Source organism: Schistocerca serialis, chromosome 1 (genome assembly GCF_023864345.2).
Source record: "Schistocerca serialis cubense isolate TAMUIC-IGC-003099 chromosome 1, iqSchSeri2.2, whole genome shotgun sequence".
Taxonomy (NCBI): Eukaryota; Metazoa; Arthropoda; class Insecta; order Orthoptera; family Acrididae; genus Schistocerca; species Schistocerca serialis.
The window spans coordinates 677,446,660-677,460,139 of NC_064638.1; the positions used below are offsets into that span (position 1 = coordinate 677,446,660).

General features: G+C 35.4%; 1 protein-coding gene across 2 annotated transcripts in view; it reads left to right on the forward strand.

Annotated features, from left to right (window-relative positions):
• The window catches only part of LOC126480126 (ionotropic receptor 25a), a 417,221-nt gene that overhangs the window by 243,583 nt on the left and 160,158 nt on the right, over nt 1–13,480 (forward strand). For both annotated transcript variants that reach the window (XM_050103840.1, XM_050103842.1), the window contains one exon: nt 3,875–4,013. In XM_050103840.1, the coding sequence (XP_049959797.1) occupies nt 3,875–4,013 (139 nt within the window). The remainder of the gene's footprint in view (nt 1–3,874; nt 4,014–13,480) is intronic.

The window sequence follows — 13,480 nt, forward strand, 5'->3', positions numbered from 1 at the left end:
GCCCTGCACAACATGCATGCTGCACATGAACAGTATCAGCCTGTGAATTCAGTTGGTTTTGGAGGGTAGCATACATGTCATCGGCAAGAAACGGTTGAATGCATATGCAGGTGGGAAACCGTATCAGCTTGTGAAATCAACTAGTTGTGGAAGGCAGCCTCTCTCTTCCTACCTCTTCAAAGCACATACACAAACATGAGTCAATGAGATAGGAAGAGAGAGGTTTTAGGAGTTGTTGTGAGTACACACACACACACACACACACACACACACACACACACACACACATATACATACAAATATGAGTTGAAACACACACACACACACACACACACACACATACAAATATGAGTTGAAGAGATAGGAAGAGAGAGGTTTTAGGAGTTGTTGTGAGTTTTGTTAATGCTTAAGATAGAGTGGAGGAAATTTACAATAAATTCAAAGAAGATGTAAAATGGTGTTAATTTTTAGAAAACCCAGATTCCATAAATTATGATTACTCAGGCTGTGAAGACAGATTTACATCCAGGATTCCATATGGATGACTACCAAAACATGATGAGTATTCTAGTCTACTAAAAGTACTGATGGTGACAAATACCTGTTTGAAAGTTTGTCACTCATTATATTTAAAGTATCAGCATTCATGCTTGATTAGCTGACTGTATGTTAGAAGCTGCAGGAAATGTTGGTGAGTGAGTGCCAAATCACCAGCATTGTGAAGTCTAGTGTACTGTTGGCTTATGTGACTGCTAACATAGGGAAAACAAAACAGTAATTATCAAAATTGCCATATACATGATTGGCAACTGAGAATGTTAGTTACAAAAGTTCGTGCTGCAGTAGTTTTACATGAAATAAATTGCTAAAGTGGTGCACAGTGGTTATAATAGTAAATTTTGTAATTTACTGTGCAAAATAATCTTTTGTATCTGATCCAATAATACAAAATATAAAACATTGATTTTTTTTCTTAATCACAAATTGGCTTTTGTGGATAATGTTTTCATGAATTGTAGACATATTGCTTGATGCCCTCATTAAGCAGGTTTTTTTTATGAAGTGAACATATTTTGGCAAAATACAAATATATTATATCTATTTACAATACATTTTATAAGCTTGTAATTAAAAAGTTAATTATATTAGTTTCTATTGCTGTGGTTTTATGTGGAATAAATTACCAAATTAACACAAAATAAAGATTATCTAGGATTTCGTATTATAGATATATTATGTCAGATCCAGGTCTAGTACAGTCTCCAACAATCATTATTTCCTTATCATCCGGTAAGTCTCCCCTGATGCGCACTTCTGGGTGAGTTTTCTAAACTCTGCCCCTTTTCCTAAACCCCTTCAGTTCCTTTCACTTCATCCCTCTTCCTTTCCCTTCAACCCTTCTGCTGGAAGAAGGAGCTAGTGGCTCCAAAACTTGCATAAGTAAAACTTTTTTTATATGTGTGTTCTCCTGCCACTGCTTGGTGAGTAGATTTTCTATCTATCCAGCTACATTATACTGTCAAAAATTGATTATTTTCGTTGTTATATTTACAGTTTCTATTAGATCAATGTGTGTTTGCAACTTTCCACTTCAATATATACATTATTACATTATGGGTTGTGTCACAAACAATATCTCAACAAACTTGTTCACACTATACGTATTAAAATACATAAAATACAGGTTTGTGACCTCCCTGATCCCACTAGTTTTCCTCGTTAGTCTTCTACATGAATAGCAAGTTCTATACAATTAAAAATTTTACCTCTCCAGTGTTTCTTCCTTTACAGATGACCTAAACAAATATGAACTCAAAATAATACTACATACAATGTGTCTAAGTACAGGTAACACAATTCCAGTGTTAGAGTTTCTTCCAATCACACAACTTTTCACTAACTACAAGATGTGATCCATTCTCAGTGGTATGTAATATAAAATATAGAGAGTCTATTTCACTTTTATTTCACAAAATATTCCTACAAAATAACTGTTAGATGTCACAATAGCACATTACCATTTTCTTGCAAGAAGAATCACTGCTATTTGTTTGCAATTTGTTTCCAGAAATTACTTATGAAATAATACTCTTTTACTTGATTAGTGACACAAAGCTTTACAGGTGTCATTAACATTGTGTTCCACCATATAGTCTCTGGCAATACACATGAGTATAATATACTGAGATGTGAGACATTTGGTATAAGGTTCATTTGCACAGTTTGTCCCACTACAAACTGTTGGCCTAACCACTGGCCATGAGAACTACCTAATTCCAGAATCTTTTTCTTTTTATTGAACTTAAAACTGACTTTGGTGTTTTAACTGTTGAAGTCTTCTGCATGTTTCCTACACCTACAGCTACAAGACAGTCCTCTACACTAAACTCTAACAATTGATCATATCTATTGGTGACACACAATTTGCAGTTGTGTGAATATATCCTCCTCCTAGCAGCCTTCCTACCAACTGCCAGTTCCAGTTCCCAGTGCCCTTCTCCCTCCTCATCCTGTACCAAGCAAGGTGGCACAGTGGTTAGCACACTGGACTCGAATTCGGGAGGATGGCAGTTCAACCCTGCGTGCAGCTATCCATATTTAGCTTTTCCGGGATTTCCCTAAATCGCTCCAGGCAAATGGTGTGATGGTTCCTTCGAAAGGGCATGGCTGACTTCCTTCCCTATCCTTTCCTAATCAGATGAGACTAATGACCTCGCTGTTTGGTCTCTTCTCCCAAACAAACCAACCCCAACCCCTCATCCTATCTAGTCTGTCCCTTGTGTTTAATAACTGCACCTGGAGGATACAGATCTTACACTTCTGCTCCTCCATTAACTTACTTTTGCTACATGTCCTACACTTCCAGGAGAGGCTCTCACCTGAATACCAACTGTCTTTCTCATTGCATTCCCCCCAATTAGAATACTTTGTACAAATTTTACACCATAGCCCAGTACTCACAAATCTATGACAAAGCCTACATTTTTCCATCATGTTAAAATTTTTGTAACTGTAAAGAAAAACTATGTTTGTACATTACCTAACTTGTGATACTATGTTAAAATAATTTTACATAAGGAATTAACAAAAAACATTAGAACACATGCAGAGGAATAAAGTCTGTACTCCCTCTCTCTCTCTCTTTCTCTCTCTCTCACTCTCTCTCTCGCTCTCTCTCTTTCTCTCTCTCTCTGTCCATCTGTCTCTCTCTCTGTCTGTCTCTCCATTAACAGATGGAACAAGAAAGGGAGTGACTAATTGCTTCCTTAATGAGCACTGTGATTTATGCAAATAGGTCATTGTAAATTAACAGCAAATTTTTATCAAAAATAAAGAGAACGCCAATGCGATCCAACACAGATGTAGACCTAAATGTGCCCTGTCTCCCCTCTTGACTCTCTTTGACAAATATACTGTTCGAGGTTTTCCCAATATACTATCTGCGTAAATGGTTTTCAAGTGTTTGAAGGAAATATAGGAGATTTCTACGAGGCAACTGCTCAGCATCTTCAGACACTGCTGCAATATAAGAATGATGCTGTGGTGAGCCAATTTATCTGGTGGCTCACTAGAAAAGGGCTTTCAGATAAATGGCAATTGTTGTTTAAAATGATTTGTGTCTTTCAGTTCCTCATTTTCTATTTTGATATACTTTTTGCTCTTTCATTTTGCCTGATGACCTTTCTTTCTATGGAAGACTCAACAAGCTCCAACATTTTGTTGTTCATTGTCCTTGCCTTTTATCTATCTAACTGTACTATTATGTTCATATATGTTTTGCGAATGTTGGGTAATTTGGTACCTCTTTTTTTCTTCATATTGTACCTTGCAATTCTAGACTCCATTACATAGTTTTCAACTGATGGTGTTGCAGTTTCTTAATGTGGGTCTTTGATCGCTGGAGTCCCTACAGTTATCAGAATAATCGTGAAAAATATAAAGACGATGAAGAGAAACGAGAATTTGATTTAAAAGAATGCCTTTGGTTTTGCATGACATCTTTAACACCACAGGTAATATCTTTAACATGTATTTGTGTATTTATATTATGACTTTCAATAATTATAATGTTAAGATTCCAAATTTAATCCATAATTACCCCTTATGAAGCATGTAGCCATACATTACCATTCATGTAATGTGTGACTTTTATAGATATAACATGCTACACTTCATACTGTCTGTTGTGAATAAAATCAGTGAAATATTTCATTATTTGTCACATAGAGCTTTTTCTTGTTCTAATGCAGTTACAGTAACAGACTGAGTCTGAATGGAACTTCCTGAACAAATATTTTAGCTGATATGTGAATAAAATTTTAAAATTCTAATACGTGATTATACTACATCTGACATGTTTGTAATGCATTTTAAAATTCTAGTATGTTAATGTCATACATTTGAGGTGACTGAACCATTTAATCATTTCATTATTACATTAACTTTAGTGTTTTTTGTACTAAAAGGAGTATTTGCATGATAAAACTCTAAATTTACAAGTATGCTGACTAGTAATCAGAATGTACTATCAGGGGATTGAACTCCCAGTAGTCTTGATAAACACGTATAAAAGTTTGGATCGGTTGAATCAGATATTCTGGAATGTTTATGAATGACCCTATTTCTGATACAGATATCTTTATGTTGTTGCTGAAGGAAAAGTGTGCCCAAGAATTTGTTTTCTATTGTTCATGGATAGGGAGGGGCACCTAAAAGTATAGTTTGTAATCATTTGTTCGTTAAATTAAATTTTTAGTGAATTTGTAAAAACCTTTATGGTACAGTTTTCACACTGAATTTCTCTTTCTAAAATATGTAAATAATACTGCTATCATTTTATTATTGATAGATTTGATTCCTTTGTTCCTGTTTAATATGTAATTTGGATGAATAACAAGGGTAATGCCATAGCAGTGACACTCACAAAATTTAAATAGGCATTGTTACAATAATAATTTGTCAATCATCAATTATTGTGAATCAGACTGGCAGAATTTTATGACACTTAGTAATCAAATATAAACTGATGCTATTCCCCACCTTTCCCTTTTCACCCAGTTTTTACATCCTCTTTTGACACTTTATGGTGAAAATATGTTTCATTTTTTCTTTTTATGGAAAATCCAAAAAATATGTGCTGGTAAGCAAAAACATTATGACTGCTGCCTATTGTGATGTTGGATGCCACCTGGTGGAATTGCGGGCATGTGATATGGCAGCAAAAGTATGTCAATGTAATAGACACAGATAGGGAATCTCCCTAGCAAAGATATGAGCTACAAATGGTGAAATCCATTGAGATAAGTGACTTTAACAAAGGACACATTATTACTATGCAGAACCTATGAACGAGTATTTCAAAAAGAGTGAAGCTGGTTGAAAGTTCATGTTCTACTGTCATGAGTATCTACAGAAAGAGGTAGGACAGTGAAACTACCGCTAGGTGCTAAATGGTTAGCTGTCCATGGTTCGTCACAGAAAGTGCAGTTCAGAGGCTTGTCTGTTCTGTAAAGTAGGATAGATGATAATCTGATACATCTATGCTGAAAGAGCACAATGCTGGTGCACACATAAGTGTTTTGGAGCACATGTATATTGTTGTTGAACATGGAACTCTGCAGCAGACTGCCCCTACTTGTTCACATGTTGACCCAAAGACTTCATCAATTGCAATTACAGTGGACATGGGATCATTGAGATTTGACCATTGATCAGTGGAAATGTGTCATCTCTTTGGGTGAATCACATTTTTGCTACACTAGGTCAATGGTCATCTCCACAAATGCCATCATCAAGGTGAATTGCAGCTCAAAATGTATAGTGCGCGATGGGCATAAGCTGATGGAAACAGTATTATGCTGTGGGAGACATTCTCCTGCAATTTTGTGGGACCTGTGGTAGTAATGCTGATAGCTGCAAGCTACCTGCATCCCTTCATGCCTCATGTCATCCCCAATGGCAGTGTCATCTCCCAGCAGTATAATTTTCCATTTCCTGGAACCAGAAGAGTTGAAGAGTATTATAGTGAACTCATGTTGATGTCTCAGTGACAAAATTTGCCTGATGTAAATCCTATGGAACCCATCTGGGTCACTAATGGGCACCATCACTGCACACACCGATCAGTAGCCCATTATTTATGCAAATTATATGACCTGGGCAGGGACACCAAATGCCACATACCTCCACAAACCTACCAACAAACTGTCAGATCCCTGATATGCAGAAGGAGTGATGTATTTCATTCAAAAGATGGATGACCAAGCAATTAAGCAGTTGGTCCTAATGTCTTGGCTCATCAATGTATGCTATTACATTGACTTTCTGGAACAAGCCCAAACAGTATATTGTTGGAAACAGTAACCAACTGTTATATTTGTAGTGTGTTTAAATATGTATTTGGTGTTTCTAGTAAATGCTCAAGATTTATATGAGGTAACTGCTCAGCATATGCAGGTACTGCTTTAACTATAAGGTGCTGTTGTGGTTAGCCAATTTATCTGGTGGCTTGCTAAACCAATGCAGATGCTCATCAATGGGGAGGCATTGTAACATCATCACAGATAACGTTCACACTCGACCCCCTCCCAGAAACACATCTTATGGATTGTAACAATGAAAAAATCAGTTTCAATTTTAATATTTTTCACATTATAATTAATAGATTGAGTATTGTACAACATATTTAGCCTGGATGCAAACACTTACAGATCCATCTTGATCACACAAACTTTTACACTTCACTATTACCGGCTTTGGCTACTGCCATCTTCAGATCATAAAATATTCTGAAGTAGTATCAACATGAAACTAAACATATAGGTACATAGTAAGTGCACTTACTATCTACCTGCATGTTTAGTTTCATGTTGATACTACATCAGAATATTTAATGATCTGAAGATGGCAGTAGCCAAAACCGGTAATAGTGAAGTGCAAAAGTTTGTGTGATCAAGACGTACCTGTAAAATAAAGTGCCAAAAATATGATCATGGACTCATTTTCAGACTTTATGTTTTCAATTGATAACTGGGCACAAACCACATGTGGTATATGTGCTTGGGAAGGCTGTTTTATCACCTATCTGGCCATCATAGCTTTGAGCTTCTATTAGTGCATTTTCATTAGATTCATTTACCCCTGATATCTTAGTATCATCAAAACTGGTTCCCATATCACTACTGAAGCGATGTCCTATATCTCTGTTGATTAAGTCATTGTCTATAAATATTTTAACTGTTTCTATATGGAAGCATCCTTGGGACATTGAAGTGGGTGATAGATAGTATCTTGAACTATCCATACTCATGTTGTGTCTAATATCAAGACAGTGGTCAGGAGCAGCAGATGTTTCTGGCGGACTTAGTCCAATGTTATGCCTGTATTCATTGCATTTGTCCTTAACTAATGTGTTCTCTCACACAGACAAGAGATCTTAACACACTTTTGGGATTCTTAGACCAGTATCATCTTTTAAAGAATCCAGCAACATTTGTATTCATGCTGGAGAGCAGAAAACAAATTTTATTTTGTGTTCCTTGAAATGTCTGTTGATTTTGAACATACCACTCCTATGAGACAGGAAAATTATAATTAAGGAGTAGTCTGCACCTTCTGGCTGTTTACTGTATTTAATAAGTACAGTACAGGTTAAATGCACAGTGGATCTGCTTCTTGGGATATTCGTTCCAAAAAACAAAATTGTGACTAAATTTTGATGTTAGGCTCTCAGAATCTGGTATACCTCAAGATCAAAGAATTTATGTCCATTATGCATTGTTGTGTTGAGCTAAATCATGACAGCTGGTAACTCATAAAGCAAATCAGCATATGATGGATTTCAATAGACACAGTGTTTTTTTTTTTTTTTATTTTTTATTTTTTTTTTTTTTTATTTAAATGAACTGCTGCTTTCAGAAAAGGATACTTTCTATTTTTTCTCCACTTCCAATGAAAAAACTACTAGGATGTGTTGTGACTCGCCAATCATTCAAAGTGCCGCCGCGCAATTACGCGCGTCCTCTACATGCGGCGCTGTCTGCCAGCCATGCAGCAGCTGCGCCACCTAAGCGGCCAGCCGAGCAGCGGCCACTAGACTGGGACTCAGTGCTCATTCAAATGCTAACGTGTACACATGTCTTACTTGTCAACTTACTCTGTGACTTATATGTGTTGTTGTGTCGTTCCAAAGTATATGTGTTAAACTTGAAGTTCTAACAGGATGCACATAGGCTACGTTTCATTAGAATATATGCTGCATTGTGACCTCATGCCGCCAAACCCTAAAGGTTTTGCCTACATATCTTCAACATAAATATATGTCAGAGCTACTGATTTAAGTGCTTTATCCTTGATGTCCTCCATAAAAAGGTAAGCCACTATGGCAGATATTTATTTATTTAGCATATGGCACAGTAAATTGTACAAACTTATTAAATGTGAGTATTAAAAACAGTAAGTATGCATGTAAAACATACTGGTCATATAAAAAGAGGGTACAAGAATATAAGAAACAATAAAATATATGGAAACACACCTACAGCCAAATGTATATATTGCTGATATATTCTATCATCTTTTTTGTAGCATCTTAAAATATATCCTCATTTTTTTCTGTTTTCCATCATTCCTTAGTTGTTTCAGAATTCATTGAATTATGTTCCATCTTTGCAACTAAATTGAAGACCTTTTTTTGACGTACATGTTTTGCTTCTTTTATTTATGAAACATCTTCAGTGGCAATTTCTAATGTTACTAGTCCTTATGTGGGCTCCAAGAACTGTGTTTACCCAGTCCCCATAGTCCAGATGGCCAATTTCCAGCATTTATTCACTCACATTAAGAGGGTGCCTTACAGTGAATTAATAGGATATTTGTTTTATGCAACTCAACATTACCTGATTTAATAATAACAATAGTTTTTTATTCAGCATTGAAAAATCCAATACAATCCCTAGAAATAACACAATTTCAGGATGTCATTCTTCTGAATACATCAGTTTACAAATTACAAACTAAAGATCTGTAACAATAAATATTACTTGCTAATATATTTTAAATTTTTTTAATACACAAATAACAGTGTTACATATATCTTCATTATCTTTGGATCACTTGTGAATTACTTAAAACTATGCACCTGACATAGTTACAAAGGACTTTTCAGGAAGATAAAGAATTCGTGTAGAGAATAAAATGGAATTTCAATTAAAGTTATTTGTAGCCTATTTTTATTTTCTAGTAGAATTGGCTGTGAGACCTTTTGGTAGGGCACTTCATGCTTTAGCCCAGCATGAAGTGTATTTCTTTCATGTAAAGCTGTTCTGTGACTATTTACATGGTATCTGAATTTTTGTCTTGTATCATGCTGGTGTAGGCCACAGTCTGTTGAAGGCAGAGCAAGAGATTTTGGAGGTTGGCTGACACACAATAATTAACTCATCTGTGTACCAGTGTTCACTAATAACTAAAATGTCAGAGTTATCAATTCCTCCATTGATACTCAACTCATTGTGCTTATTTCTAAGACTTTGAAAGTTTTTCTGAATAATTCAAATATAAAATTGGTTTGCTGAATACTGGCTTGACAAGTCACTCTACCAGATTCATTGTTTTTAGGACTACAAAAATTGATTTAGGGCTACCAGGCCATCCAGCAGGCTTTACAAGTTTCCCTGGTCGCCAGCAGTGGCTGTTTGTGGGATAACTCCTGTTTGGGTCGGTTGTGCCATTCCATGGCAGTGCACTTATTTGCACCAGTTTGTGAAAAATTTCATATGATTTCCTGACAATCTTTTTACCTATCTTATTCATGTGCATGCAATGAGTTGTGTGGCAGATCTCTTTGTGGCTTATTGACTTAACGAAGACACACTGTGAAATTTATTACATAATGCTTTAAGCCTTGCTTTACACACATCCATGTTGCAATAGATTGTTCCATTACATCATGTTCATGTGGAATGTTAACAACAATCACTTTAGTGCCAATTAACTTACCGAGTGTCACTTTCATGTATCTGATAGCATCATTTGCTTAATTTTTAGCTATGTCATTTATACCTTCCATGACAAAAGCACAAGAATGATTCACTATCTTGCATATATGGCCTCGCCTCAGCAGATAGAGGTGGTTGATATTGAATGTGAGCAACAGCTGTAAAGTCATTTTGGATACTCACAATGTTTTGCACTGTTCTGCAACCATGACTGTCTCCATATATTAGAAACTGCCTCTTCTTCTTGTCCTTGCTTCTTCTGTTATTCTCTTGGGACAAGGTATGCTCTTAATTATTTTAGTTACTATCAAAGTGATCCAAAGGTATACCATTGGAAAGGCTTAAAGAGAATAATGCATTATATAAAAGGAACAGTAGATTATGAGATGCATTATAGAAATGAGAACAACAATGAAACTGTAATAACCTATGCTAACTGGGTGAAAATCTCACATAGAAAATCAACATTAGATTATGCTGTCAATCTGCTGGTGTCACTGTAAGTTGAGGTACTCAAAATCATAGTACTGCAGTGTTTTCTTTTACAGAAATAGAATCCTTATCTCTTGTGTTGTAGAATCTTCATGCTTTGAGAAGTTGTTCTATCACCTAACAATTTTGAAAAATGAAAAACTTAAGTCAGTCTTGTATTGCTTCTCTTTGTAAATGGGGATGTAAAAGACTAAAACACTTAGATGTTTAGTATGAGTTTGCTGGAGACATGTTTGAAAAGGAAAACTGATCTCCAGAACATTGCTATGGAAAACCATTAGGTGACATTTTTGTAAAATTGTTGTGCAGACAAGAATTTGAGAAATTGTCACAAGGATTGTAAATGTCTGAAGTTGTAGACTAATGTTATATAAAACTGAGGCAAAGTGAAAGAATAGCAGTTCTATATGTGGCTCCTAAAGATTTCATTGCCTTGTATCCATCTTCAGTAATAAAGAGTTCTTGATCTGTTATTACTCTTTAAATGCATTTGTTTATGGTTTTATTAAGTGTGTCACATATTCTTATTTTCTTCATTGAATAAATTAAATGAAGCTAAATTTTCGTCCTTGCAACCATGTTCCGCTAACAATTTTCTCAACATCAACAGTCATAAAACAATAACCATAAATGCAAAAGAAAATTGGATGCATGCCTTATTCACCATTTGCTCTACAAATCATCAAATAATGTAGAATCAAGAATGGCAGATTCTTGTTAACTGCATAACAAGTAGTAATATTCAATACAAATATGACTATTCTTGCAGTAAACAGATAACTTGAAAGGCAGTCACTCTGATCATTGGAAGACATATGAAAATAAATCTTAGAAAATACACTATTGTTCACATTTTATTTTATTTGAACAGATAACTGGTTTTGACTTTACATCATCACAGATCTTACAGAGGAAAATAAGGTGTCTCAGAATTTGTGAGACTTGAACATGAACCCATTTTGGAGCAGCAGAAAAACAAGTAAGGCAACAACACAGAGGACATACAGTCATTAAATGAATTGACAAAAAAATGTATGTTATACTTAAACAATGTATATTGGTGAATAGGGATATGGGAATGGAAATTCATTAATAATTGCTTGAATAACTGGAAAAATTGATTGGAAAGAAAACTTGAAAGAAATTTGAAGGTAATTTATGAATTTGTGCACAATCCTGAGTGAACTATAACTGACACCAATATCAACAGACCTTTAATATCGTTATATTCAAGGTCAATAAACACAATTTGATTTATGTTCTGCTTCACATGAATTCCATTGCGGTTAGTCTTGATTGTGACAATGCTGATGCAGGAATGCTCCTCCAGATATCACGTAAATTCGTCTTGTTTGCACCGAACCTCTTGATGCAAGATCTCGGTGGCGAGTGAAATGATGAACAGATAGGAGTTGACTTCTTAACTGTGTGAATAAATATTGCTTTTCTAATAACTTTTTATAACATTTTTAACGAGCAATTGAAATACACATTTTTAACAATGCTGGTGTGATGGATCCAAGCATATGTCCATACACTGCCACTTCTCAAAACAAAACTGTGAAGATACATGAGTTAATAAATTGAAGAGGGTATTTCTTACTTTGTTTCATACAGATATTTAATACATATAAGAAAAGAAAAGAACGAAAAAATAATATAATTCAATACAATTGCCCCCCCACTGTGCACTGAGGCCATACGGAGGTGCCCAGTGTCTGAGCTTGTTTCCCTTCTTGAGGTTTGATAATCCTGGCCATAGGGGCATAGCCTTTATTTTTGGCCACTGGCGTTATTCTGAATGCTTACCAATTGATATGGGCATGTCAGCTTCTTTTAACACATGCATATATAAGTTTTCTCTCCTAACAAAGTGCATGCTGTAACTGCATAGTCCCATTGTTGACAGTCAACATCTGCACAGTGTAAAGCATGGACACACAGCCCAATGTCTGTTATTGCCACAGTTCGCACCCTCATATCCCATGCGAGTGTCCATGTCATTCATTAACAGTAGCTTTCACTGCAAAAATCTGTGAAGCTCGTGTTCAGTGGCATGATCCTTTCTGAAACCTTCAATGCGGTGACAACTCGTTTCCATATCAGTGGCCCGAGGAATTTATTTCATCTTGTTACTCTCACTTATTTAGTGAGAGACCAGCCGTACATCTGACATCCGTCGACAAGGTAGATTCCTTGCTGCTTTTATGACGTTGACAAGCACAGAAAATTCATTCTATGCGAAATATTGCTGTTTTTTGTTTACCACATACACACCTATGTGTTGTTTTAACATACATACACTTAGCACTTTGCAGCTGTGTTTCATATGTTTTTGCGCTTGATTTTTGAGCATCTTTCATGCAGTTGCATTACATAAAGTTTCTGTAGTGTCCTTTCCTCATACTCTACACATAACATAATAAAATACAATTACAAAATACACTTGTGCTTTTCATTTGCTGACATGGCATTATCGTCGCTCATATACATTACAGTCTGTAACATATTCTCTCCCCTTTTTATATACAGGGTCATTACTTGTCATTTTGTTTCAGTACATTTTGTTAGATTTCATTTTCATTACATTATTCGCTTCCAATTGTAGGGGTACATATTTTACTCTCGTTTTGTTATACATGCTTCATATAAAATTCATACACTAATAGATTCTGTTTTCATTTATAGCATAAATTGACATACATTTCATTTCAATTTCAATGACCTCTTGTCAGAGCATAATTATCAAATCAAAAGAATCAAAGAAGTAAACAATAGTTGCTACAATAGATACTACGTGTCGCTCAGTGAACTTCACATGGCCTCACCTCTATAGCATTCTCCAGGAAGGATCTACATACTGCAGGATTGTCGAAATTCCTTGAAAAGGCACTTATGTGCTCAGTTATGTCTTGTTAACAGACTTAACTGTGATCCCAAAAACAAAATAGTTTGTTGTTTATAAACACAATTCAAATCTGATGATACCA